The 24234-nt window shown below is 60.8% G+C and overlaps 2 protein-coding genes across 4 annotated transcripts; one reads left to right on the top strand and one right to left on the bottom strand.

The window, feature by feature from the left end:
* Positions 1–342: 342 nt before the first annotated feature.
* On the bottom strand, positions 343–19722 carry LOC142364964 (uncharacterized). The gene is made up of 11 exons (XM_075445276.1): positions 19608–19722; positions 19426–19504; positions 16701–16823; positions 13810–13932; positions 12461–12536; positions 11952–12066; positions 6852–7050; positions 6461–6672; positions 5596–5683; positions 3024–3188; positions 343–2170 (listed from the first exon to the last, which is right to left on the bottom strand). The coding sequence occupies exons 1-8, from the start codon at positions 19720–19722 to the stop codon at positions 6591–6593; spliced, it is 912 nt and encodes a 303-aa protein (XP_075301391.1). The 3' UTR covers positions 343–2170; positions 3024–3188; positions 5596–5683; positions 6461–6590.
* On the top strand, positions 14428–24022 carry HJV (hemojuvelin BMP co-receptor). 3 transcript variants are annotated; one of them, XM_075444981.1, is made up of 4 exons: positions 14428–14588; positions 19665–19824; positions 20873–21375; positions 21849–24022. In XM_075444981.1, exons 2-4 carry the CDS (start codon positions 19731–19733, stop codon positions 22464–22466), a joined length of 1215 nt encoding a protein of 404 aa, XP_075301096.1. In that variant the 5' UTR covers positions 14428–14588; positions 19665–19730; the 3' UTR covers positions 22467–24022. The 3 variants fall into 3 exon arrangements, with proteins under 3 accessions (XP_075301096.1, XP_075301095.1, XP_075301097.1); XM_075444980.1 differs by lacking the exon at positions 14428–14588 and adding an exon at positions 17584–17805; XM_075444982.1 differs by lacking the exon at positions 14428–14588 and having other exon boundaries at positions 19740–19824; positions 20731–21375.
* Positions 24023–24234: the final 212 nt, after the last annotated feature.

The following is a 24234-nucleotide window of genomic DNA, read 5'->3' as shown; positions in this document are numbered from 1 at the left end:
GCGGCACCCGTGTCCCCTCCCACACCCGCTGGGCGCTTCTTGATGCCCGTTGTCCCCGTGGGACCCCGCTCCTGGCACGGGATGTCCCCTGACACGGGACGGGATGTCCCCAGCACAGGACGGGATGTCCCCCGACACGGGACGGGATGTCCCCAGCACAGGACGGGATGTCCCTGGCCCAGCACCGGCGCGTCCCCGCGGATGCTCCGGAGGTAATCCATCTTCCGGAAAAGCGCAGCGCTAACTCCTGCAGCCGGCCCTTCCCGTAAGCGCTCGTTAATTAACGCCAAATCGCGGCGCGATTACAGGACGTGGAAACCAAATGACTTCATTGTGATTCAGGTTTTATTGCCGCCGCGGAGCGACAGGGCCAAGAATCATTTGCCGCTTATTGGAAGGGGCCGCGGGGAGCGTTCGGCGGTGCCGGGCCGGCGTGCCGGAGGGATGGAGCCACACGCTCCCGACCCTGCCCGGCCTCCGTCCCCTCCGTCCCGAGGCCACCGCTCTGCAGCCGGGGAGGGGGGACACCGGGGACACCAGGGACGCGGATGCCGGTGCCGCGGACGGGACGGCGATGCTGGTTGTGCCCCGTGAGAGCCGGCGGTCTGCATCCCCGGGGGACGCGGGGACATCGAGCGTCCTCGCCGCGACGAAGCGCTCGTGTGTCCTGGCTGAGGGGACCTCAGCGACGTCCCTGTCACCTCGCCGGTATTGAGGCCGGTGGGGTTTTTTGTGGCAGTCACCAAAAATCCCTCCCCGGGACTCGGCGGTACCCGGGCAGGGACTGGGGTGGGTTTCGCCCCGGCGATGGGTGCCATGGGGGGACCCCCTCCACCCCGTCCCCTCTCATCAAAGCCCTTTCCATCCCGCTTTGATCTCGCAGCCACGGCCGGGGTCAGCGCAGGCAACGACAGCGCCCAGGCCCAGCACCGGCGGCGGGGGGGGGGACCTTCCCCAAAACCAGTGCCCCCCTCACCCTCCCAGCTCAACGAATCCCGCCTGAAAAGCCGGGAGCTGGTCAGGTTCGGGGAGGAAAAAGGACCCCGGGCTTTACAGTACGGCGCACTATAGAGCCAGTGTTTCGGCAGTGACCCCCCGGGTCAGAGGTGAAGGGTTTCCCAGGAGCGCCTTTGAAGAGAGCCATCTTTGATGAGAAAAGAGCCTCTATACAGATGTCTCATAATTACCATGAGAATGTGGAGCACATGGCGGCCGCGCCAGTCCCAAAGGGAGCTTTAATGGAATGTCATTAAAACGCCCCGTTGGGGAGGTTTCTCTTCCCCCCCGCTTCGCCCCGCTTTAACCTCTTTCAGGCTCGAGTCCCCGCCGACGTGCCTCGTTGCATCGATGCCGGCACCCGCCCGAGCCCCCGCCAGGTCGGGCACCCCGGCGCTGCTCGGGGTCCGAAGGCGCGGGCTGGGCTCCGAGGAGGCGAATTCCGCCAGCCCGGGGGAGATCTGGTGCAGGGTGGGGAGCGACGCGCCCCGTCACGACGCGACCGGCGTCCCCATCCCTGCAGAAGCCACCCGAGTGCCTCCCAAAGGGGATTTCATTTTTTTTTTAATCAAACCTCTCTAACCCAGCCCGTGGTGGTGCGGAGGGGCAGCCCTGCCCGCGGCGAGGCCGAAGGCTTCCCCTTTCCCTCGCCACGGGCACCGCACGCATCGCCCATCAGCACCAGACATCTTGGGGAGCCGGGCTGCACCGGGGCCAGGCAGCAAACGCTGACCCCAGCCGGGGTCCCCTCCCCAAAAATCCAATTAAAGCCTCCGTGGAGATGCTCCGGGTTCCTGGAGGACGGCCCAGCGCCTCCGTCCCCTGCCCTCGGCCGTGCCCCCTCGGTGCGACAAACCGCTGCCGATAAAACCGGTGGCGGGGTCAACATCTCCGTAATCCGCCGTCGCGACACGCGGCCCCGGTGTCGAGGGCGGCGGCGGCCCCAGCGCAGCGCGCGAGGTTAATCTCCGTGAAATCGTCCCTTCAGCCCGGCTTTTATCCGCGTGTCACGACGGCGCGGCACGCACCGAGACGTCCACCCCCGAGCCCGCTCCCAAGGGTTTTACTCCCTTTTACCCTTCACGCAGCACGTCTCTCCGGTGCGTCTCCAGGGCGCGGCGAGCCAGCGATGTCCTTCCCAGCCGGGGAAAATCTCGGATGCGGTGACACGTGTCTGAAACAGGACCCAAATCCCAAACCTGTGTGAAGAGTCGCAGTGGGAAAAATCTGGGCTGAGCGGCGAAACCTCAGCCTGGAGGGGGTCAGGGGCCGTTTCACTGGGGGTGGGATTTCATTTTGGGGCGAGCAGAGGAGGCAAAAGGTGTTTTAAGGCAGGAAAAGCTCATTTTTGACCATCTCAAATACTCCATCATAGCTCGGCAGGGAGGCAGCCTCTCCGCAGCACGGGGCAGAGACGGGGATAAAGGGTGCAGGAGCTGGCGGAGAAGGGAGAGGGAGGGAGGGATGGAGGGATGGATCTGGGCAAGGAGGGGGGATGGAGAACAAGGCATCCCTGGAAAAGCAGGGCATCCCAGGCCTGCGGGTGCCTGCGCAGCCCCCCAGGACCCCGTTGGGCTCGGCTGCGGGTGGGATTTCCCACTGGAAACACATTTGAAGTCCTGCCCAGATAGAAACTGCCTGAAGAAGAGAAGGCTGCGAGGGGACCTTATAAATGCCTACAAATATCTGAAGGGTGGGTGTCAGGAGGATGGGGCCAAGCTCTTTTCAGTGGTGCCCAGTGACAGGACAAGGGGTAATAGGCACAAACTGAGGCACAGGAAGTTCCGTCTGAACATGAGGAGGAACTTCTTCTCTCTGAGGGTGACAGAGCACTGGAACAGGCTGCCCAGGGAGGTTGTGGAGTCTCCTTCTCTGGAGATATTCAAGACCCGCCTGGACAAGGTCCTGTGCAGCCTGCTCTGGGTGACCCTGCTTTGGCGGGGGGGTTGGACTAGATGACCCACAGAGGTCCCTTCCAACCCCTACTATTCTGTGATTCTGTGATTCTGTGAAACCATCAGACCCACTTGCTTCGGCCGGCCCCACGGGCGCAGGCAGCCGGGGCCGTGGTACCCGGCCGTGGCCGTGCCGGCGCAGCCCGGAGAGACGACGTGCGGCGGGGTGAGCCCCGGGGTGCGGCGAGACGCGGCGTCCTGCATCTTCCGGACGCGGGGCCAGCTGGGAAACCATGGCTAAGGGCAAGAAGAGAGGGATGTTAAAAAAACAGTGATGTCTTGGCTGAAGCAACATCCCCGTTCGACACCCCGCAGCACCCTTCCATTGTCAGAGAAAGGTCAGCCCCTGACTAGTTAGTTATCATTAGCTAAGGCCAATTTAATCACGGCGATTGTGTATAAATCACTGCGGACAGACAGGGCACTTTCCTCCCTCCCCGCCTCCCCGGCTCAAAGGTTGACAAATCTCCGGGCCGTCTCCCCCCTGCCCAGCTCCGCCGGCTGCCCGGGGCCTTCGGCCGCTTTGCCAAATATTAAAGGACGTCGTAAATCACCGGGGCGCTGCCCATCCGTCAGCCTGTCAGCCTGAAGACCAGGGTCACGGGTACGAAAGACCAAGGGACCGAGCGGGAATGGCAGCGGGGTGGACGGACAGCGTCGGAGGCCGGGAGATGTCGGCGATGAGCGGGGAGGGATGGAGCAGCCCCAAAGCAGCCCCGCTGCACCCAGGTCCGGCTCCCGGCGGCTCTTCCCACCTCCCCTGTGTGCCGGGAACCCGATGTGGCACCGGGGGATCGAAGCCGGGGTCAGAAACCGGAGTCTGGGTGGGAAAGGAGAGCTCCAAGGGGGTGCTGGGGGCTCAGGGCTCTGCCTACACCCACGACGGACCCAGCGACACGTCAGCTCTGCCGCAGGGTTGGTCTGGGTACCCCGCCGAGGCAGCCACCGCCGCGGGGCACGCCGCCACGATTCACACCTTCGGCAGCGTGGAGGGAAACTGAGGCACGGAGCAACCTTCCCCCAGCAGCAGCCACACAATGTGGGACGGAGCCGGCATCCCCCAGCCATGGGGACCGGGACCCGGCCCAGAAGGATGGAGCCAGACAAGGCATCCAACTTTTTCTCACCCTCTCCCTCCCCACCTTCCTTTTCCTCCCTTTTTATTTCGCGCCCCCCCAGCTTTTTCTTGCCTTTTTTTTTTTTTTATTTCAATCTAATTGAAGGGGGGGGTGGAAGATAAGAGCTGCCAGGGCTAATTACACCTCATTATTCCAAAGGATCTCTCACGCCTCACTTCTCCTCAAACGCCGGCAAAAGCGAGGGGGAGGGGGACGGCTATTAAGGGAAAAGCCTTGGTGGAAAACAAAGTTGGTTAATTCACACGGCGCGGCCCCGCGGCGGCTGCGTGGGGGCTCCCCTCCGCCTCCCGGGGTGCCACGGCCGCCGCGTCCCAACCGCCGGGGGCCCTGGGGTGGATGGAGACCACCCCGGGGCGATGGGGACGGTCTGGGGTGCTCTGGAGGCATCAGGGCCATGACCTTGGGTGTCCCCAACGTCCTTGGGTGTCCCCGCCTGGAGGTGGTCTGCTTTGCCTCGCTCTGTGCCTCAGTTTCCCCCGCTGTGCAAGCGGCTCTGTTCCTGGGCAAAAGTCCTCATAAGCCCCTCAAGATCCTGCAGCGAGCTACAGGCAGCGCCAGGAGCCGGGATCCCCGTGGTTTGAAGGGAGGGGCTTTACCCCCAGATTTTTTGGGGGGACCTGTTAGAGCACGACGGATACGGGGGCTGATTTGTTTTTTAAGCAGTCCCTTCTCCAGCCAGAGATTTCCCTGCCTGTTTTCCAGCTCTTCACTCGCTCCTCAGCAGCACTTTGGGGAGAAATCCCGCCTGCTCCAAGCCCCGGCACCCCAAAAAAAGAGAGGGGGAAGCTTCAGCCCCCAGCAGAGATGGGGATGGGAGCATCCCCCCTGCTGCCAACGCCGGGGCGAGGGCACGGCTGGCACCGACCTTTCCCACTGGCACTGGGAAAAGTTTTCCATGGACACTGGCCACAGGTCTGGGCCAGCATCGCTGCCGCCTCTCCTGCAAACCCCGTTTGCCTTCTCTGCACCATAAAATAAAATTTTGACTCCCTCTAAGATGCGTTTCCTCCATAAAACTGCACTCTGCAAATCCGCTCGGCTCCCCAGGACTGTTATTTATATTAAAAAAGGGGGATTTGATTATCAAGCAAGAAATTTCCCATTTTGCTTTGCCAGTGCAGGCTCCAGCCCTGCCTGTGTGAAGCAAACCATGAATCTTTCCACGAGGATGAGGACGGCCCTCAAAAGTTTCCGTATGTGGGATAATTAACAGCAGTAACACCTGCAGGACGAGGCTCAGGGTGGTTAGGCTCAAGATGGACGGGGATAAAGAGGGATTTTAAGCGGCGCTGTGGGAATACCGTTCCCCGGCAGCTCCCGGCCGCGTCCCCAGCGCAGGCGTTGGGGCAGGGAGAGGCTGAGACCCTCCTCTGGCCGGACACGCAGCCGGATCCAGGAGACGGAGAGGTAACTCCATCCCCGGGCGCCCGTCGGGTACCACAGCCCCGGAGCGGCATTAAACCAGCGATCGGGAGCACCCCTCTTTCCCGTCACTGAGCCCTTACCCCGTTCTTCCCATCGCTTGGGTTTTCTCTCCCCTCCTAGTGCTGTTTTGGTGGCCCCAGCTCAGCCTTTCCAGCCGGGGGTCTCATCCTATGGGAGGCAGAAGGATAATTCAGATAATTCAGGTAATTCAGATAATTCAGATAATTGCGGCTGCAAACCCGCCTTCTCATTCTCCTGTTTTGTGCCCCAAAAATCCTGACACCTCTTATTTCAATCCAGGAGGGCTAAATCCAATTCTTTCTTCTGTTTAAAAATCAAGACATAACCTTTAGCAAAAGCCAGAGAAGTTGGTTATAGGAAATCTATAAAATTTCTATAAAACAAGGACAGGAATACGTCACTTCTTCGGGCTCGGAGGGACGGACTCTGAATTCACAAAGAGGAGCGGCGGCTTAGAGCGGGCTGCTGGAGGATGCCACCAGCTTTAAGTCGTGGCTCTTTCCAGGTATTCTGAGATTAGAATGGATGCAAAAAAATATTCAGACATTTCTCTGGAGCTTGCGCACCCCCCTGGACAGCCCCCGAGCTGCGGGACTGCTGGTTCGCCCCTACTCTTCCAAGAGCAAAAGCAGGGAGAGGGGAAAAAGGAATTCAGCCCGATAATCCCCCCCAGCAATGGGAACGCGTCCTTCTTTCCTCCCCCCCGGAAAGCCCCCAGAGGAGCAGCTCCCTCCCCGGCTCTCCCCGCCAATGCCAACACATTTTTCCCAGCAAAATGCTGCGTTGGGAAGAAACGATCCCAAAGCCACCTGGCTGGACCTTTCCCCTCCGAGGCGGCGCAGAGCGCGGAGCCCTTGGCAGCCCCGGCAAGCACCGAGCGGGAGAACGAAGGAAGAAGGAAGCGAATTCCAAAGGAAAGATTACCGTCTGTGTTGCGTCCGTCTCGAGGTCATTAATTTGCAGTTTAAAAGGCTCAGAGGAGCGCTGAACAAACCTCATCTCTGCCGTCTTGCCGACACCTTTGTGCTTCCCACTCCACGGCGGAGAGCTGCTTTTATCCCGAGGAATTTATTTTTCCTCTGTGTTGCTCCGGCACAAGCTGAAAGCAAATGTGGACTGAACAAATACAGCGATGCCTTAAAATAATAATAATAAAAAAAATTATATCACCGCTCGTTGCTTTTAACATCAAACATATTTCTAAAAAAAATAAGCGGAGGGTTGGCTTGGACTTTTTCTGCTTGTTTTTTGCCCAGAACGCAGGGCATGGGATGGGCTAGTGCTAACGGAGCTGGGTTATGGCTTTATAGCTCACCGTCTCCAGCAGCGGCCGAAGCTCTGCAGGCTGCGCGTTCGCTCTCCGGACGCTCCCTGCTCCCTCCGCCGCTCCCAGCCTCGAACTTTTCCCTCTGCAATAGTCAGCAGCATTTTTCTGCAAACGTCGAGGCAGCTTTGCCTGTTCCTTGCCAGAAAAAAGCAGCGAGTCCTCCCACCCGGCGCGCCTGTGCGGCTATCTCAGAAAAAAGCAGAAAAGACACTTGCAGATTAATACCATTAAGGAGGATTTAAAAAAAATAACAGCGATTGAGGTGGGATAATACCCTCCAGAACAAACCAGCCCTATTCTCCAGCACCCGGCAGGTCCTTGTGTGCCCAGGGGTATTTAGCGTCTCTTTGACGAAGCTGAAAGCTCCGTATTGAAATGGCACTTCAGGACTCTGTGCGCACTCGGTGCCACCTGAGGAGCAGGCAGCAGTGCGAGACCCACCGCCCCTGGCTGCGCAGGGGACAGAAACGGCCACACAGGGTGCGACCCAGCGCAGCACCCGGAGAACACCCTCGAAAAGGAGCCGCCAGCCAGCCCAGCGCGGGTTTGGGGCGAGCTCCCCCGCGGCGCTCGGGTCTCGCATCGGGCTCAGATCTGGCGTAAATTCGCCCCCCGCGACCCGCTGTCGCGTCTCCTCCGCCCGCAGGGATGGGGACTGGGGGGTGGGAAGGGGATGGAGGTGGATTTCATGCTCACCGAGCAGCCAGGGTGATTTTCCTAACAGGAACACGCTCACTCAGTTTTCAAGTGTCTTTAAAAATGCAGCTATTTTCCCTCCAGTAAAAGGCTGCGGCTTTTATAATTTTTTATTATCGCTTCTGAAACTTCCCCGGATCCTACGCAAGCAATGGAGCAGTAGTGCTGCAAATCAATTTAGTTAAAAAACCAGAAAGCTTCTGGATATAACCAGTGTAAAGGACATTTCAAGTGGGTATTTTTTGCTAACGTCTCCCTGGAATAAGGGTGTTCTGTGCCCACAGCACCTGCACGAGCGATGTTGTGGCCGTGGAACACTCAGTCCCGTCGCCCCATTTGCTAAACACGGGATTTAATTCAGGTCCCCGGGAAGGCGATGCAAAATGAGCTGTTAAAAAAAGAATTGGAAGCTGAGGGAGGGTGTCGGGGGGTGTAAAACAGCTCCCGGGAAGGGCAAGCGAGCGATGCTACCGGAGAGCAGCCACCACCCCCGGAGGGAGCGGGCCCTGCGTGGGGCAGGCAGCGGGACGCGGGGCTCCCCGGGGACGGCGGGGCCTCTCCCGGGAAGAGCAGCCAAGGGACCAGACGCCGAGGGATTACAAACGCACACGGCAGCGTCAGAGGATGGCAAACGTATTTCGCAATACATTCTGGGGGGCAATGCAGGTATATTCACCTTCCCCCCCAAAGAAAGATTCAATAAACCCCCTTTGTGTCTCTTCACAGGGGGTTGGGACTCCATTATTTGGTTTCTTTTAGAAATCCCCAAATATTTTCAGCGGCAGAAGCTCCAGCCAGCAAAGTCAGCCCGAATCCAAACTGCTCCAGGGTCTGGGGAACTTTTCCCCTGCCCCCAAGCAGTCCTAAGCAAGCTTCGCTTCCCTCGCTCCGCGAAAACAGCGCCGGGTTTGACGCCAGCTCAAGCTTCCCTTCCGAAATCCCATTTTTCAAGCCTTCGTTCCGTTTTCCTGACAGGATTTGTTCTGTGGTCATCAGACAACGTATTTACGGCGCTTCGTTCCCGTCCATTTTCGGGAAGGCCTGATTGCATTAAAAATCTCTCACAAAGAACAAAACCGAGCAGATGATGAATTCAAACCCAGCGCAACCTCGTCAGGGGTGTTTCTCTTACGCGGTACCTCGGCGCGGAGCCGCTGCTGCACAGCAAAGCTGGTTGAAACCCACGGCTAAGGACACTACAGAGCGCTGCAAAATTGAATTTATTTACTTAATTTATTCCCCCTGCTGTAGACATGAAAAGCCAACAGGTTCTAACCCCAAGGTCAGCAACAGCGATGGATGCGGGAGAGGGAAGAGAAGCGGTGGCGGAAGGGGAGGATGCTCTCCAGGCTGGTTGCCCAACCTGCCGCGGCGAGCGCCGGGTGCAGCAGCGAAGCAGCGTGCTCACGGGCACGGGGTTGCCCTCGCTCTTTGCCCCTCTGCCACGTTATTCCCTGTTTCCCAAAGACAGAGGGAAAACGCTAGCCGAAAAGCTCAGCTGAGCAGCGTAAATCTGGGGCGGCTCCTTCGATGCCGGAGGGTTCAGCCCGGCTTCGGTGCGGCTGCACGGCTGGGGAGCCCCCAGGACGTGCCGAGGCCGTGACTCCAGCAGAGGATGAAGCCCCCAGGACTCACGAGGGTCCCGATCCCCTGCACCGTGGCGGGGGTCACCCTTGGGGTTTGCCTAGAGCGTCTCGGGGGGAAAAACCAAGCACCCGAAAGACAGCTCCCAGGCCTCTCCGGCCATTCATTCACGGTTTGAATTCCTCCTCCAGACCCGCGCAGACCCGCTGACGGGATGCGTCGGAAGGGCAGGCCGGTGCCAGGCACAGAGCAGGACTGATCGGGTTGCCCTACGCGCACCCCACGCTGCCCGGCATCCCCACCCCACGCCCCAACCGCCGCCCCCGGGAGCATCGCAGCGGTGCTGGGGGACAGTCGGGACCCTGCCCGGTCCCTGCCCGCAGGCAGCTCCGGCTGGCACCCTCCCAGCGCGTCTCCCGTCCCCGGCCTGGTGCTTTTGTGTCCACAGCTCTCGTTTCTGAGAGTCCTCCTCCCGAGGGCTCCCGTCCCCATCCCAGCGCTGCCAGCCTCCGGGACCCATTTTAATTCTTTTCACAAAGACCCACACGGTTCTTTTTTTTGTCTCTCTTTCACTTGTTTTCCTTTGGGGGGGGGGTGTCAACACAGCCTCCTCCAGCCTCTCAAGAGCTGACTTCAACATCCCTTAAACCACTATTTTATTTCCCCCTCTGTTTAGGAGAAGCCACAGCAAACACAAGGCACAGGAAAGACAACAGAGGATGCAAACCGAGGGGCTGTCGTGCTGTCCCCGCCTCTGCCCCACCAGTGATGATATTATTATTATTATTATTATTATCACCAGGACTTTCTGGGCTGATGCCCCAGCCCCGGCCGAAGCGAGAGGGGAGGCTGGCAGGATTGGCAAGTCTACGAAATTTAAAACCACCGACCAGCCCCAGGTCCCTCAGGGCGGATCCGGATGGATGGACCACGTCTAGTCCGTCTTTTCCAGATGAACCCCTCGCCCACCCGCCTTAGGGAAGTACAAAGGAGACGCGTCCTCGTGCGGGGACGCTCCCCCCACCCCGCGCCTGGAAACCCAAGAGGAGTTACCAATAATTGATTTAACAATCAACTGCCACGATTTCCCCCCTTCTTGATGCTGAGAGACACCAGGAAATCGTGGCTGAGGATTTCCACCAAGGGGACGGATCAGAAGTTCCCAAGGCAGCCGGGCAGTCGTGGCCAGCACAAAGACGCGACAGCCGCTTCGCACCGCCGCGCCGGCTGAGCTGTCGGCCGGGACGGCGATTTGCCGCCGGCACCGAATTAGCTGCTGGGCGCAGGTAGCTGCTGGTAGGATCCCGTGAGGATTTCTCCATGACAGCAAAGCCGCCGCGCGCTGCCTCTCCCACCGGAGCGGCACGGTTTCGCCTGCCAGCCAACGCAACAGCACTTGGAGCTTCTCATTCCCACGCGGCTGGACGCGCTCGTTCCCCTCCCCATGCTAAATATCAGCTGAAGATTAACGACTTTCTCGCTAGAAATTTTCAGGGACAGAAAAAGAAACATTCCCCCCCCCAAACCGCTGTTTAAAAATAAATAATTCCTGACTGCAAAAGCCAAGGAGAGTAAACCCGAGAATACGGCGCTGACAAAGTCTTAGTTAATCAAGGAAATCAATTAACCATCTGTCCCTCGTTCTACCTTGCTTAAAACAGCCCTGGAGCCCCCCGCAGTGCCTTACCCCGGCGAGCTCCTGCTCATCCGAGTCCTAACGCTGCCTGCAAGAGCCCTGCCCAACCCGCACAGCCGTGCTGCAGAGCTGGCCCGGGTCGAGGGGACGGGGACAGCCCTTCCAGGCCCCGAATGGCATTGTGGAAAGGAAACAAAAACCACACAGGCCCCAAACCCAACCCTCTAATCCCCGGGGATTCACGCCTTTCGGTGCTACGGGATGGATTCGGAGCCCCGTTTGCTGCTGGCGAGCTCCGGCACGGCGAAGGCAGCCGCCCGAGATGCCCTGCCCGGTTTTAGGGCGAATCACAAACCTCTGCAAGGGTGAAGCAGGTTCAGCCCTGCAAGATTTTCCCCTTCGGATGCGGCCGCGACAGAGACGGGGGTTTTCATCCCCTAACATGGAACAGAAACCTCGAGGAGTTCGGGGGGGGACACACCCTCCCCCCCCGCAAAATGCTGGGGACGGGCGCTGCGATGCGGGCTACGAGGATGAGGAGGGGACTGGAGCATCTCTCCTATGAGGAGAGGCTGAGGGAGCTGGGCTTGTTCAGCCTGGAGAAGAGAAGGCTGAGAGGGGACCTTAGAAATGCCGATCAATATCTGCAGGAGGGGGTCAGGAGGACGGGGCCAGAGTTTGAAATTCTAATTTTTTTTCTTCCTAAAATGTCAGTTGTGCCTTCTGAAAAAATTTTGAGTAGACCTAGGAAGTCTTCCCCAATTTTTTTTTTTTTTAACCCTACCGGTACTGCAGTTTGCTATCAGCACCTTGGCAGGAGCCAGCCCTGTGCCGCCAGCATCGGCAGAGCCCACGCGTGCCCTCCCGCTCCTCCACTGCCGCACGCATCGCGGCACATGCCTGCCTCCACACCAGCCCACACAAACACGCCATGCCCACGCTTACACACGCCATGCCCACGCTTACACACGCCAGCGAGCCGGGCGCTTCGCACACCGCTCACGCTGGGTGTTTCCAAAACACCGATGCTTCCGTACAGAGCTTTACGTGTAACCTCACGCAGGCAGCTGCACGGTGAGGAAAGGTCACGCCACGCACAGACCACAGGCACCACGCACGCGTGTGGGGCCGTGTTTTCCCCCCCCCCGGGCTTTGCTCCGGTCCCCGGTTACCTGGGAGGGGAGAGGAGGCGGCGAAGGCTGCGGGAGCATCTCCCGGCGAGGCAGCCGTGCCGGATCGCGCCTGCCGGTGAGCCCGGCCCAGGGTTTCGGTCGCCGTGGCAGGAACCTGGTGTGTGAAGTGCAGTTCGGCAGGTCAGTGGGGGCACCGGGCACCCCCCGATTTCTTCCTCCCCTCCCAGCCAAGCCCCCGTGCCCCCTCCTCGGAGAGGAAGCCCCCTCGAATCCTGTGTCACCGCCACACAATTACACCAGACTTCAAAATTCTCTGGCTGATTTACTGCAGTTTCTGATCCCCCACGTGTTGGGGGGGACGTTTCTCTATTTCCCCTCCTAAACAAGCCCATTAATTGAAGATTGCTTTTTCCCCTTCCGAACCCAGCCATTCCCAGGTATTCCTGGGCTGAGCTGGCTCTGCCGGGGGCTCAGCTGGGAGCTCGCCTCCTTCTCCTGGTCGGGAGCAAGGCAAAACCATTCCCTGAAGGTCGTCCCCTCCAGCCCACCTTCTCTTCTCCCCACACCTCTGCCGAAGGCAACCGAACGGTCATTTCAAATCCCTCGCCGGGGCGTTCTGGAGACCTGGAGATGGGCAGGGAAAGGGCGTTATTCCCGTTATTCCCGTTTATGGGAGCAAACCCACGGAAGCAATTCCCCAGCTCCTCGCCGACCCACCCGTGCCGAGCCACAGCAGCAACGCTCCCCAGTCCGAGGGCACGCGGGAGCTCGGGGGAGCCCAGGGACAGCACGGGTGCCCCCGGGTTTGGGGAGCGTGGGAGCCTCTCCACGGGCACGGCGTTGGGGTTTCCAAGTCGCTTGCTCTCGTCACCGCGGTGTGACGGAGCGAGCTCAACCTTGGGTGACGTGGAAGCAGGAGTGGGGAAACTGAGGCAGGGAGTGGACACCGAGGGTCCTTTGGAGTCCTTTGGGTCACCAAACCCGCTGGCTCCCGGGACTGTCGCGATGCTGAGCCGGGATCTCTCCCCCCACCCCTCTTCCCCCCAGGAGCGGGGGCCGGCAGGGATGGCCCTGCCCGGGGGGGGGGGGGATGGGATAGGGGTCTGCTCCCGGGCGGGGCTGGCACCCCCCGGCCACTCGCGAAGTGCTGCTGCCACCTCGTGGTGTCGCGTCCCCCTCGGCTGCTGTCCCCGCGTCCCACGGCCCCATCCTGCGCCCGGGGTTCGGGGCTGGGGGTCCACCCGTGCCCCGGGGGGTCCGGTGATGGGGCTGGGGTCCCACCCATGCCCAGAGGGTCCAGTGATGGGGCCCCACCAGCTCCTGGGGGGGGTCCAGTGATGGAGTCCTACCGGGTCCCACTGGCACCCAGGGGGTCCGGTGATGGGGCTGGGGTCCCACCCGTGCCCAGTGGGTCCACACGCCCCCAGGGACCCCCGTCTCACCAAACCCACGCAGACCCCACATCTCGCTCTCCCACCACACTGCGTGGACACAGCGATGCTGCCTTTTCACTGATGGGGAAACTGAGGCCCGGGGTGGTCCCCAGCATCCCACCACCATGCAGGGGGTCGGCGTTCGGCGGAGACCTCCTGGACCCTCCAAAAAGCAGCGGCCGTGTCCAGCCCCATCTGCTCCCATCTTTTTTTAGCCCCAGCACTTCCCTGCCCGCAGCTGCTTGGGGCTGGGGATTTGTCCACACGTCAGCACCCCAGGAGGGTCCCCGAGCAGTGCCCAGGCAAGGGCAGGGCAGCGGGATGGGTGGTTTTCCTCCGGAGGCAGACGAGGGATGCCAGCCCCGCGGGGACATGCCATCCCATGGCTGGAGAGGGCCGGGGGACTCGGGTCACACCTTCAAGCGGGGCAGATGAAGGATGCAGCTCCCCAATTCTTCCCTGACCTTCTCGAGATCTTCCCTCTCCAGATGTAGCACAAGACTTCTGGTCCTCCCAGCACCTGCTCTTCTCCGGGACCTCCTGCACTCTCCAGGCAGGGGAGAGGGAAAGCTCCGGGCTGGAGAAACCTGGAGGAAGAGTTTAGCATGACTCCAGACTCCTATCTTCATCGTTTTTTCCACCTCCCTCCTCGCAGAGCTGGGAGAAGAGCAGCTGCCTGCAGGCACGGGCCCTTTGCTGTGCCAGGGGAAGGTGCCCAGGCCGAGAGCTCCCGTGCCCGAGGAGGAAGGTGCTGCTGAAAGCAGAGCTTGCCTTGAATTTCCAGCAGTGCTCTGCATTCCCGTCCTGCTCGTTTTTCGCAGAGCCTGGAGAAAACCCCAAGCTCAGCAGCTCCGAGCTGTCCGGCCAGGACCCTGTGTCCATCTCACACCCAGTTCGCTCTGCCCACAGATTTGAGGCGTGCAGTTGGGAAGCCTTCGGCTCCCTGTCCCTTTTCCCTTCCCCTCCCCACTGGAATCCGGCTTTCGGGATCAAAAATACTACTGGCTATTTTTAAAGCGTCAACTTAGCCCCCTCTCCTCCAGCTCGCGGTGACGGATCGGGCTGTCGTAAAGTTCAGCTGTTTTCTGCTCCCCGCGCACCGAGCCCGGGGCGTTAACAGCCGTGATTCCCTCCTCGCTCCTACCCGGAGCCAAACCCGCGCCGGGGACCGGGATTCGCGGCCGGAGGGTCTGGGGGCACTCGGTGGCCCGTCCTGTGGCTGCTCGGAGCGGCATTCGCTGGGGTAAGTGGAGCGCTGGGACCCTCGGCGGAGGCTTGGGGAGGGAGGGAGGGATGGGGGCTTCACGCCGAGCGCGGCGCGGAGAGACGGTGATGCTCTGGGTTTGAGCAGGCACCGTGCAAACGGCCCAGCCGTGGCCGCGGCCGTACCTGGGGAGAAGCAAAACCCTTTCCTCCAGCTCTCCGGCAAATCCTGCCTTCCCCAGGCCCCTCTTCCGACTCCGATCGCAACCCCGCAGATCCCAGGGGATGCCGGCTGCCATGCCCTGATCCGGGGAGTGCGGGGATGACACTGGCAGCTTGGCTCATCCCCTGCCTTCAGCCTCAGGAGCCTGGCAGATCCCGCTTGCCCAGGGATGCTCGGGAAAGGCTGGTGGAGCTCTCCCGACAGGGGCTCAATGCCTTGCGAGCGATGCCGAGGGGTAGCAGAAGGGTTTGCTCATGCCCACGGCTCCGACGGAGGCCAGCGAGCTCCTTTGAGACCTGGGGCCTCTTCAGGTGTGTTTTGCCACATCTCCCCAGCCACGCAGGCCATTCCGGGGGCAAACCCGCCTGGACTGGGCCCGGGGCTCCCAGAGCAGTGGGCTTGCAGACAGGGCTGGTGCCGGCTCAGAGCCAAGCTGGGGCTGGTCTCCCCGAGCAGCTTCCATCTCCAGAGCACTCGGGTTAAACCCAAACCCTCACCAAGCCCGTTGCATGAGCGATGGGGCTAGGCAGGGGCTGGAGCGGAGCTGCGACCGCGCTGGCCCAGCCTTTGGAGGGACGGCACTGCTCCAGGTGACAATCCAGGTGGGTGATGTTCACAGGCAGAGCTGCACATTACCTGCTTTGCACCGAAAATGCCACGATCAGGGTCTCCTCCTCCTCCCTCCTGGGGCACTGCCGTGCCTGGGAAAGCCTCGTCTTTTGGGGCAGGAGGGTCCGGGCGAGGCCAGCTGCTCCGCAGCCCCCTCCGCAGCGGGATTCGGTGACCCAGCTGGCGGGAGCCGGCGCTTTGTGCCTCCTAAACCCCCAGCTGATATTGCTGGTGGGAAGGGGGGGAGTTGGCTTTCGGAAGCAGTTTGATCACAGATGCTTTTGTCTTGGTACCGTGACTCTCTGCCAGCTCGGGAGAGATTCCCAGCCTCCTCAGCCCAACATATGCCTGCAGCCCCCAGCTCGGAGAGCTGCTGAGTGCTGACGCCGTTAAAGCATCGATGGCTCCGTTTCACAGCATGGCCAGGATCCGGCACATCGCCAGGGACGGGCACCCGTAGCTCTGAGCCTCGGGGCTGCGAGGAGGGTCCCACAACCTGGGTAATCCTGCTTGGTTTCTCCATTCGGAGTTTCCCCTCCCTTGTCCAGACGAAGCGGGTGGGTGGGATGCCGGGAGGCCTGCGCTCTCGCCGAGCCCAGATGGTAGCGTCTGCTGTGCCAGAGGAATTCCCACCTGCCCGCCCCTGCTCCCGCCCCGCGTGTAACCGATTCCCTCGGTGGGTGTCTGAGCCACCCCGCGCCGGGGGCTCGCGGCGGGGAAGCCTGCGGCAGCAGATGGGGAGGATACCAGGCACCCCAGGCACGGCCAGCGAGGCTACACTAGGATACAGGTCTTATTTTTTAAACAACATTTTTTCCACTGCCTGGTTATCCCTTGTTACCAGGTAACAGAGACCCACAGCACAAATACCGGGCAGGGAAGAGAGCTGCAAAGCCTCCACGCACCCCGGGAGCCAAAAAAAAAAGGGCATCTAAAACCTTCCTCCTCCAGTGGCTGCTGATGTAAATCCCAGCTGGGATTTGAACCTAAGCTGGTATTCATCCTTTGTTTTCCTTTCTTCCATCCGTTGCCCCCAAGGAAGATGTGCTTTTACACAGAGTCTGGCTGTAGATTTAAGCTTGCTCTGCAGCAAGCAGCCACTGTCCCCCCTCTTCTCCCCAGTTCCCCGGGTGAGGAGCAGTTCAGGAGCTGCCAGCACCCACCCCAGCACTGGCTGCGTGGGTGGTGCAGCAGCAGAGCTGACACCGGGGTCAGGGCAGGAGTGGAAAGGGTCGGAGGGGAAACCCCAAGAACCCCATCTGGTCCCGAGGTGCACTGCCGAAATGGGGAGCGATTCCCCCGGGGGGGGCAGGGCAGTACCTGGGGGGGTGGTTAAGCTCTGTCCGCTCTCCCGGGCTCAGGCTGGCACGAGGCTCCCGGTGCGAAGGCGTCGCGGGTGCTGCGGCTCCGCGAGGCTTCGCTCTCTGCCGCGAAGAGGAGAACCTGGAAATCAGCAGGAATTTGGGTTAGGAGGCTTTTCTGAACGGGTTCCCAAAGGGCTTTGTGGGAGCCAGGGACACCGAGGGCCCTACTTTCCCCCCCCCGCCCTCCAGCCAAGACTGCGAGGGACCCCCAAAGGACGAGCCACGCCTGAAAGAGCCCGACGCGGCCATTGCCCCCCGGTTCTGCTCCCTGCAGGGACAGGGCTGGTGCAGCCGCCCTCTGCGCCCAAGCCCGCGCCGGTGAGCTGGCGGGAACGCAGCCGGGCGTTCACCGACCCCGGGGACACCGGCCACCTTTGGCCCGTGCCGTGTTTGTGCTCAGGGCCCGGCTGTGCCCCGGGAGGGGACAGGCTGGAGGAGCATTCCCTGTGGGAAGCACTGCGCTTTGCCCCAGAGACCCCCTCCGCAGGGATGCAGGCAGGGGGCTGCGATGCCGCCCGAGGAAGGAAAGCCAGGCAGCTCCAAGAGAGCCAGCTCCCGCAGCCCGCGCTGCGCCCCACGAGTGACACAGCCCCACGCCACCGAGCGGCATCACCCAGCTGGGGGGTCTGGGGGCTCCCACCTCCTCCTCGGGCTCCTCTCCCCCCTCGCCGCACACCGTCTCCCTCTGCCCCCTCCGCGTGTTGTTCTTGGCTGGGTTTGAGCCTGTGTAAATTTAGGCGGATCTATTTCAACACCCATCCTCTGCCCTGCTGGGGGGGAAGAGGACGGAGCAAAGGTAGCTGGGGAGGAAGAGCAGGGACCGCGGTGCCCTGCAGTGGGGTCTGCTCCCCGCGCCCCGGCCGGGCTTTCCCCATCAGCACCCTGGATTTTACCCAGCTGCGAGGCCATGGAGGTGCCCAGGACGAAGGCTGGCATTTTCCCAGCTGTCGTGCCACGGATCTCTCTGGCTGTCACTTGGGGTAGAGCCGGGTGACAAGGACAAGCCAGCCTGCGTGCCCACCAGGGAAGGAGCCCCCGCTCCCTGGAGGAGGCTGCTGCAGGTGAGTGGGGCTGCAGCAAAGCAAGGGCAGGGACGAGGGTCTGAGGGGTAGGACGTCGGCGCTGGCACCCAGGGGTGCCCCAGGTCTGGTCCGACGCGCAGGGGGCCACAAACAGAGGGAGGGCTGCGGTGTCCGAGCCCCCCTCGCTGCCCTGCCTGGCACAGCGAGGAGCCACCCCTCTCCCCTCACAGGCAGCATCGCCTCGGGCTTGTGGGGCATCTCCAACTGCCCCTGCTGCCTCTCTCCTAATGCCACTGGGGTGGGGACGTCCCAGAGAACGTCCTGCTGCCCGCAGGACCCACGGCAGGGCCTCTCCTTCCCCGGCCAGCGGCACCGTTCTCGGCTACGCATTAACCAGCTCTTGATCTGCCAAGCGCTGTGCCAGGTCCCCTCCATGTCACCACCTCGGGAGGTAGCGCCGAGGGGTCACCAGCTCCTGTGAGCCCCCAGAAAGATGCTCAGCCAGGTCGGGTGGGACGTGGCAGAGCAAGCGCCAGGCGTTGGCGAAGGATCAGAGCACACAGCCTGCTTGCACCTCGCTCACCACAGCCTAGTCCCAGTGCCCAGTACTGGGTCTCGTGTCCCCATGCCCCAGAGCCACCAGAGACCACTTTTCCCTCCCCTCTACCATGGTTGGCTCAGCTTGTCCTCACTGCCAAGAGCGGCTGGCAGCCAGAGCATCGCCAGCAGCTCTGAAGCATGTTTTTGCTCCAGACATCTGCCCCGTTGGCCATTCAACCAGCTGGCAGAGGGACGCGGGGGGCCGCCAGCACTCAGCCACGTCACCGTGCCAGCCAGTACAACTAACGGCGGTCGTTTAACGGCCGCAGCCACAGCAAAGGGAGCTGAAAGGTGCGAGACGGAGCTGGTAGGGCTGTGGCTTCTCCCTTTCTGAGAACAAGATGAGAAATCAGTCTCCTCTCCCCCGCAGCTTACACGTACCAGCAATCGCAGAGCCAGCGATGCCGGCTCCTTGGGCTGCCCAGGGTACCGGGCACAGGCACATCGCCCCGAGCATCAGCCTCTGGCTCCCGCATCTCACACAAGCTAAAAGGGAGGAAAAACCCCAAAATACTGCTTTCACATACAGCACTTTCAAAAGGACCTTTGCAAAAGGCCTTTTGACCACCAAGTGACCAATAACCAGCTGTTCAAATAAGCCACCAAGGACTCAAATCCCCAGTCCTGCTGAAGCACAAGGGAAGTCAATTTTTTTCCGTGGCTGCAGCTCCTGCTGCCACGGCCCATGGTCTGGGTGCGTGCAGCTTCATGCACCCCCCTCCCAGCCAGCTCCAGCCCCCCAGCACCCAGGCAGCACCCAGAGCCAGCACAGCAAGGGGCAGAGGCGGAGCGTGGCTCAGAGCCCGTCTCCCAGCTTTGAGGGAACCTGGACGCAGGTTTTCGGCAGAGCAGGAGGCGCTGGCGTCACCCGGCGGTGCTGGCTCTGAACCCCGCAGCAGTCGCAGTTATAATGTGGCTTTTCAACCCCTGTCCCCTCGGATGCTGTGCTCCAAACCTGCGTCGTGGTGTGGGCAGCAGCCACCCTGCACCCAACGCGTGACCCAGGCTGGGTCCCCTCCGCAGTCACCGGCTGCTCACATCCCTGCTGTGAATCCTCACCGGTCCCCTCCAAGGGCAGCTGGAAGCTTGAACTGTTTGACACGCTGAACTACGCATCGCAGCCACCTCGGGGTGGAAGCTGAGAGCTGCAGTGGCTGAAAGCACTTAAAAAAGCCCAAACCCTCCAGGATTTTGCTCAAAAGCTTGCCTCCCCCGCGGGGCCGCGTTTGGCAGCTCGGTACCTGCCACAGCTCCCGGCCGCCAGCACCTCTCACATCCCTCCTCCGCTTTGCTTCCAGGGGACCTGCTGCATGAAGCCCAGACAAGCCCGCAGCTGAGATCCCCCAGGCTCTGCATGGATTGGAATGGGGAAACCTGCCCCCAGTAAGAGCCCAGGGCAGCTGGAAAACCCCGGCTTCTTCCTCCGAGCTCTCTTCCTCCTCCTCTGCTGCAGGCATGGTAAGGAACCACATGGCAAGGATGCCCACGGGAGCTGCAGCCCCGGGGTGCAGGGAGGGTACCACCATGGCAGAGCTCCCAGCAGGTGACTGGAGCAAGGAGAAGATCCCCTCATCGCAGCCATGAGGCTCAGGCAGCATTCCCACCAGGGCAGCCTCCCCGAGAGCACCCCCCAGCTCTCCCACAGCAGGCACTTTCCCTGGGAGAGCCCTCCCAGGCTCTGTCATCCCCCAAGAGAAGACAGGGACAGCAGGGCACAAAGTCCAAGCTCTTCCAGCAAAAGGCACCAGCTGCATCCACCACTCAGTCCCTCGCTTCCCTTCCCACATCCCAAACACTCTGCTAGGAGAGCCAAGACCTGCATCCTGCAAAACCTAAACCCACTTCCCAGCACCTCACCCTGCCCAGCCTGTAAGTGCAGCTGTCCCTTATAACCCCTCTGCTTAATGAGCTAAATGAGCCCTGCTGGGGCGAGCTCGTTAGCTCTCCTGGAGCAGTGGCACATGGGAAAAAACCCGTCTGAGGGACAGGACGTCCTTGGTGCGGTCAAAGCTATCACAAAAGAGCGATTGCACGGCCTGGCCAAGGTTGAAACGGAAAGCAGGGGTTTCCCAGCTCAGAAATTCCCGTTTGTCCCCTGGCAAGCCCCGGGGCAAAGAGTCCCCGAGCCACGTCCCAGGGCCACAGTCACAACTGCTGCCCTGGCTCTCGGCCGTGCTCGTGCCCCAGGTACCATCCCACATCCCAGTTGCTTCAGGACACCCCTTCGGCCCCGTGACTGCCCCCCGCACCAGGCTTCAGCCTGTTTCCACAGCAGGCAACCCTGGGGCTGCTCCCCTGGGGCTGCTCCCCTGGGGCACGTAAGCAGCAGGTCGTTTAAACTGGCCGCTGCGTTCATTAACACAGGGAGATGAGTGCTTCCAGAAAGTGTCTCCACGGTGAGATCTGCAGTGGGCCAGATGGTGGGAGGTGGTGGGAGGAGCAGGGGCTGCCCTTCCCCGCTCCTACAGCTCTACCAGGATGCCCCGGGCCGTCCCGTCTCTCCCAGTTTCTTCCCAGTGCAAGATCCTGCGCTGCAACTCGGAGTACGTGGCTGCCACGCTCAACCTGCGCGGCTCCAGCAGGCACGCGGCGTACTGCAACGCCCTCCGCTCCTACTCCCACTGCACCCGCAAGACGGCTCGCACGTGCCGGGGCGACCTGGCCTACCACTCCGCCGTCCACGGCATCGAGGACCTCATGATCCAGAACAACTGCTCCAAGGAGGGTCCCACGTCACCTCCCCGCCCCCGGCCCCCGGCCCCCAACCATCAGGGCTTCGCGTCTCTCGACATCTGCAACTACGAGAAGAGTTTTCTCTACAAGTACGGCCAGCCCCCCAGCTACCAGCACTGCGCGGCTTTCGGGGACCCCCACATCCGCACCTTCCATGACGACTTCCACACCTGCCGAGTGGAGGGCTCCTGGCCTCTCTTGGACAATGACTACTTGTTCGTGCAAGCAACCAGCTCTCCGGTGGCGAAGGGCTCCAACGCTACGGTCACCAGCAAGGTAACGCTCGGGCGCGGGGTTCGGCAGCAAATCCGTTCACCTCCGGGATGCAGCAACGGCTGCGCTCCCTAAGATGGCTGGGGAGGGCAGCAATAGCTTCAGTGAAACCCACCTGGGACCAGGAACAAGTGGGATGAAGGTCCCTGAGGGGACCAGAGACCTGCAAGCGCTCCCATTGCTGCCTGGGGATGGGTTGCTCTGTGGTCCGTGGGTCACGTGCAGGCAGGCTTGGCCCCGTCTCAGTTCTCAGCTGCTTAAATGATGTTAAAGAAAGAAGGAAGCAAAGGAAGGGAAGAAGGAAAGGTTGCTGTTTTCCCAGAGGACTGCAGCAACGTGGGAGGGGTGGTTTGGGGCGGGGGCGGACGCGTCGGTGAGGCAGACGTGCGCAGTCCCGGGGTAGCTGGTTCCCGGGGTGGGGACACAGCCGCTACCCGGCAAGGCAGACCAAACCCCCCCCGATCCACTCCCTGCAGCTCACCATCATCTTCAAGAACATGAAGGAATGCATCGACCAGAAGGTCTACCAGGCTGAGATCGACAACCTCCCGGCGGCCTTCGAGGACGGCTCGGTGAACGGCGGCGAGAGGCCGGGCGGCAGCAGCTTGGCTATCCGGGAGCGCAGCCCCGGGCGGCACGTGGAGATCCGCGCGGAGTACATCGGCACCACCATCGCCGTCCGTCAGGCCGGCCGCCAGCTCTCCTTCTCCATCCGGGCAGCCGAGAAGGTGGCACGCGCCTTCACAGAGGAGCAAGACCTGCAGCTCTGCGTGGGCGGCTGTCCCCGCAGCCAGCGCATCTCCCGCAGCCAGTGCTGCCCCGGTCGTGTGGCCGCCGAGACGGCCCGGGCGCTCTGCAAGGAGATGCTGCCTGTGGAGGACGTCTACTTCCAGTCGTGTGTCTTCGACGTGGTGACCTCGGGGGACGCCAACTTCACCATGGCGGCTCACGGGGCTCTGGAGGATGCCAGGGTCTTCCTTCCCAACGCTGAGAAACTGCACATCTTCCAGGCTGGGGCAGGCTGCCCGCGCCTCTCTTCTTCCTTCGTCCTCCTCCTCCTCCTCCTCACCTCTGGTCTTTGGGCTGTTTCGTAGCACTTTTACCTCTCGCTGGCATTGCATGCAGCACGGGGGACAGATCCAGGCAGCCCACAGCGGTAAGCGAGCACTGACTCGAGAGCCGTGCCCTGCAGAGAAAGAGCGATGCCTGAGCGGGGATCAAGTGTCCCTGCGGCAGTGAGGAACCAGAGACCCAGACCTTGGGAGAGACGAGCGCCGGCGAGGCGCTGGTTTGCACCCACTGCTCTCCCACGTACGGCGCCGACTGAACCCGATTCCTCTCCCGAAGGCAAATCATGATCTTTTTCTGTTGGATTCTGCGGGATTGCTTTTTTCTAAAGACGAGGACGTTGCAGCCGTATCAAAGAAAAAGAAACACGCGGAGTGCAGATATGTTTAGAAAACCCCTCTGCCCCTCAAAGCCTTTCCATAAACTTGCTTTACACCTTTCCTCCTGTGCTGCTGCAGCAGACTTCTACTCAGGAGCCTTACAAATTAAGAATAGCGGGCTCCAAGCCCAGATCCCAGTTTTCAGCAGTCAAAAAATGTTGTTTGGTGGATTTGAGCCCCCTTGGCCCAGCTGCTACCAAAGCGATGCAGGAGTGGAGCAAGGCAATAAGTCGGCTGTCAGAGTGTTGTGACCCAGGTTTGGGATTTTCGAGGCGGAAATCAACCATTTCGCACCGTGTTCTCCCCTCTCTGGATTAGCAACGCGCGAACTTCCAGCGCCGGGAGCTGCAGGGCGTCAGGCCGCTGGCATTTCAGGCGACCGTCGCTATTTCTCCTTGGTGTCTTGGCACCTGTCTGGGACTCAATATAGCCAGTTCTGGACTTCGGACCAGCATTGAGTTTCAGTGAGGAAAAGTACCCCTTGGCATTCCTCTCCCTTGGGCCCAGCTTCCTCTGTCACTGTCACAACCCCCTCCAAATCCAACCCAGGCTGCGGGTCGCCCTAATAACTAAGGGTTGAACTAATAACGAAGACGCGGAGCTGGTGAACGGCCATCTGACTGTCTGGGTGGGCAGGGGAACCTCTAGCAGATGTACAGAAGTACAGAGGTGAGGCCAAATGAGATGTTTAATATATTCCAGAGGTTTTAAGTAAAGCAGATAGAGTTCTATATGATAAGAAATATTTTCCATATGCAAAGACTTTTTTTTTTTTCAATAAAGAGGGCTCACACTAAAACCTTTGCCATTTCTGCCCCGTGGAGCCGTAAGCAGCGCTTTGCGAAGCCTGGCGGAGGCAGAGCAGTGAGCTGGCAGACCCGGGCAGGATTTGGGCGTGCAGCCTGGGGAGGGAGAACTGCAGCTCACCCAGGCACAGAGGATCTGCCGAGCTGCAGAGCGAGGTTTGACACGTCACGTTTGTCTGCAGTGTCTGTGGTCAGTTTTTCCTGTCTCTGGTTCTTCTGCTGAGGGCACAAAGAGTGAATGCAGAAATGTTTCTTAGACATCTCAGCGTTTTTCCTCCTCTGACACACACTCAAAGCACACGGTGACTAGCGTGAGAGTTTCTCTGTTTCTTATATGGTGCTCTTGCTAATCCCTGAAGGTTCTGACATTAAAGGTGTCTATTTTTGAAGTCCTCATTTCCTGTCATCTGTCTCTTTATTTCTTTGGTCGGCAGCAGCAGGTGAAGATAATAATATCTCGCCTCCCACCCACTGCTCCTTTCACTCTGGAGCACTTTGTGGTCTATATATACACGCGCGGAACGAGGGGAGGAAGCCAGCCTTGCCGCTACGCTCCGCCGCTTTGCAGGAGGCTGCAGGTCCCCGAGGGAGCAACGTTCCCCGCGGGG

Source organism: Opisthocomus hoazin, chromosome 30, assembly GCF_030867145.1.
Source record: "Opisthocomus hoazin isolate bOpiHoa1 chromosome 30, bOpiHoa1.hap1, whole genome shotgun sequence".
Classification (NCBI taxonomy): domain Eukaryota; kingdom Metazoa; phylum Chordata; class Aves; order Opisthocomiformes; family Opisthocomidae; genus Opisthocomus; species Opisthocomus hoazin.
Note: the sequence above shows the minus strand (reverse complement) of the source record. Positions and strands in the feature narration are given on the sequence as shown.

What these genes read in the sequence shown, in the direction of transcription:
- LOC142364964 (XM_075445276.1), bottom strand. Translation starts at nt 19,722, where the DNA reads ATGCAGAGCCTGGGGGATCTCAGCTGCGGGCTTGTCTGGGCTTCATGC. An exon ending in GCTGCCCTTGGAGGGGACCG is followed by an intron (nt 16,824 to 19,425) that starts GTGAGGATTCAC and finishes GCTGATTTCCAG; the next exon opens with GTTCTCCTCTTCGCGGCAGA. An exon ending in CGCCTCCTCTCCCCTCCCAG is followed by an intron (nt 7,051 to 11,951) that starts GTAACCGGGGAC and finishes CTTTTTTCTGAG; the next exon opens with ATAGCCGCACAGGCGCGCCG.
- HJV (XM_075444981.1), top strand. Translation starts at nt 19,731, where the DNA reads ATGGGGAAACCTGCCCCCAGTAAGAGCCCAGGGCAGCTGGAAAACCCC. An exon ending in CCTCCTCTGCTGCAGGCATG is followed by an intron (nt 19,825 to 20,872) that starts GTAAGGAACCAC and finishes CGTCTCTCCCAG; the next exon opens with TTTCTTCCCAGTGCAAGATC. An exon ending in ACGCTACGGTCACCAGCAAG is followed by an intron (nt 21,376 to 21,848) that starts GTAACGCTCGGG and finishes CACTCCCTGCAG; the next exon opens with CTCACCATCATCTTCAAGAA.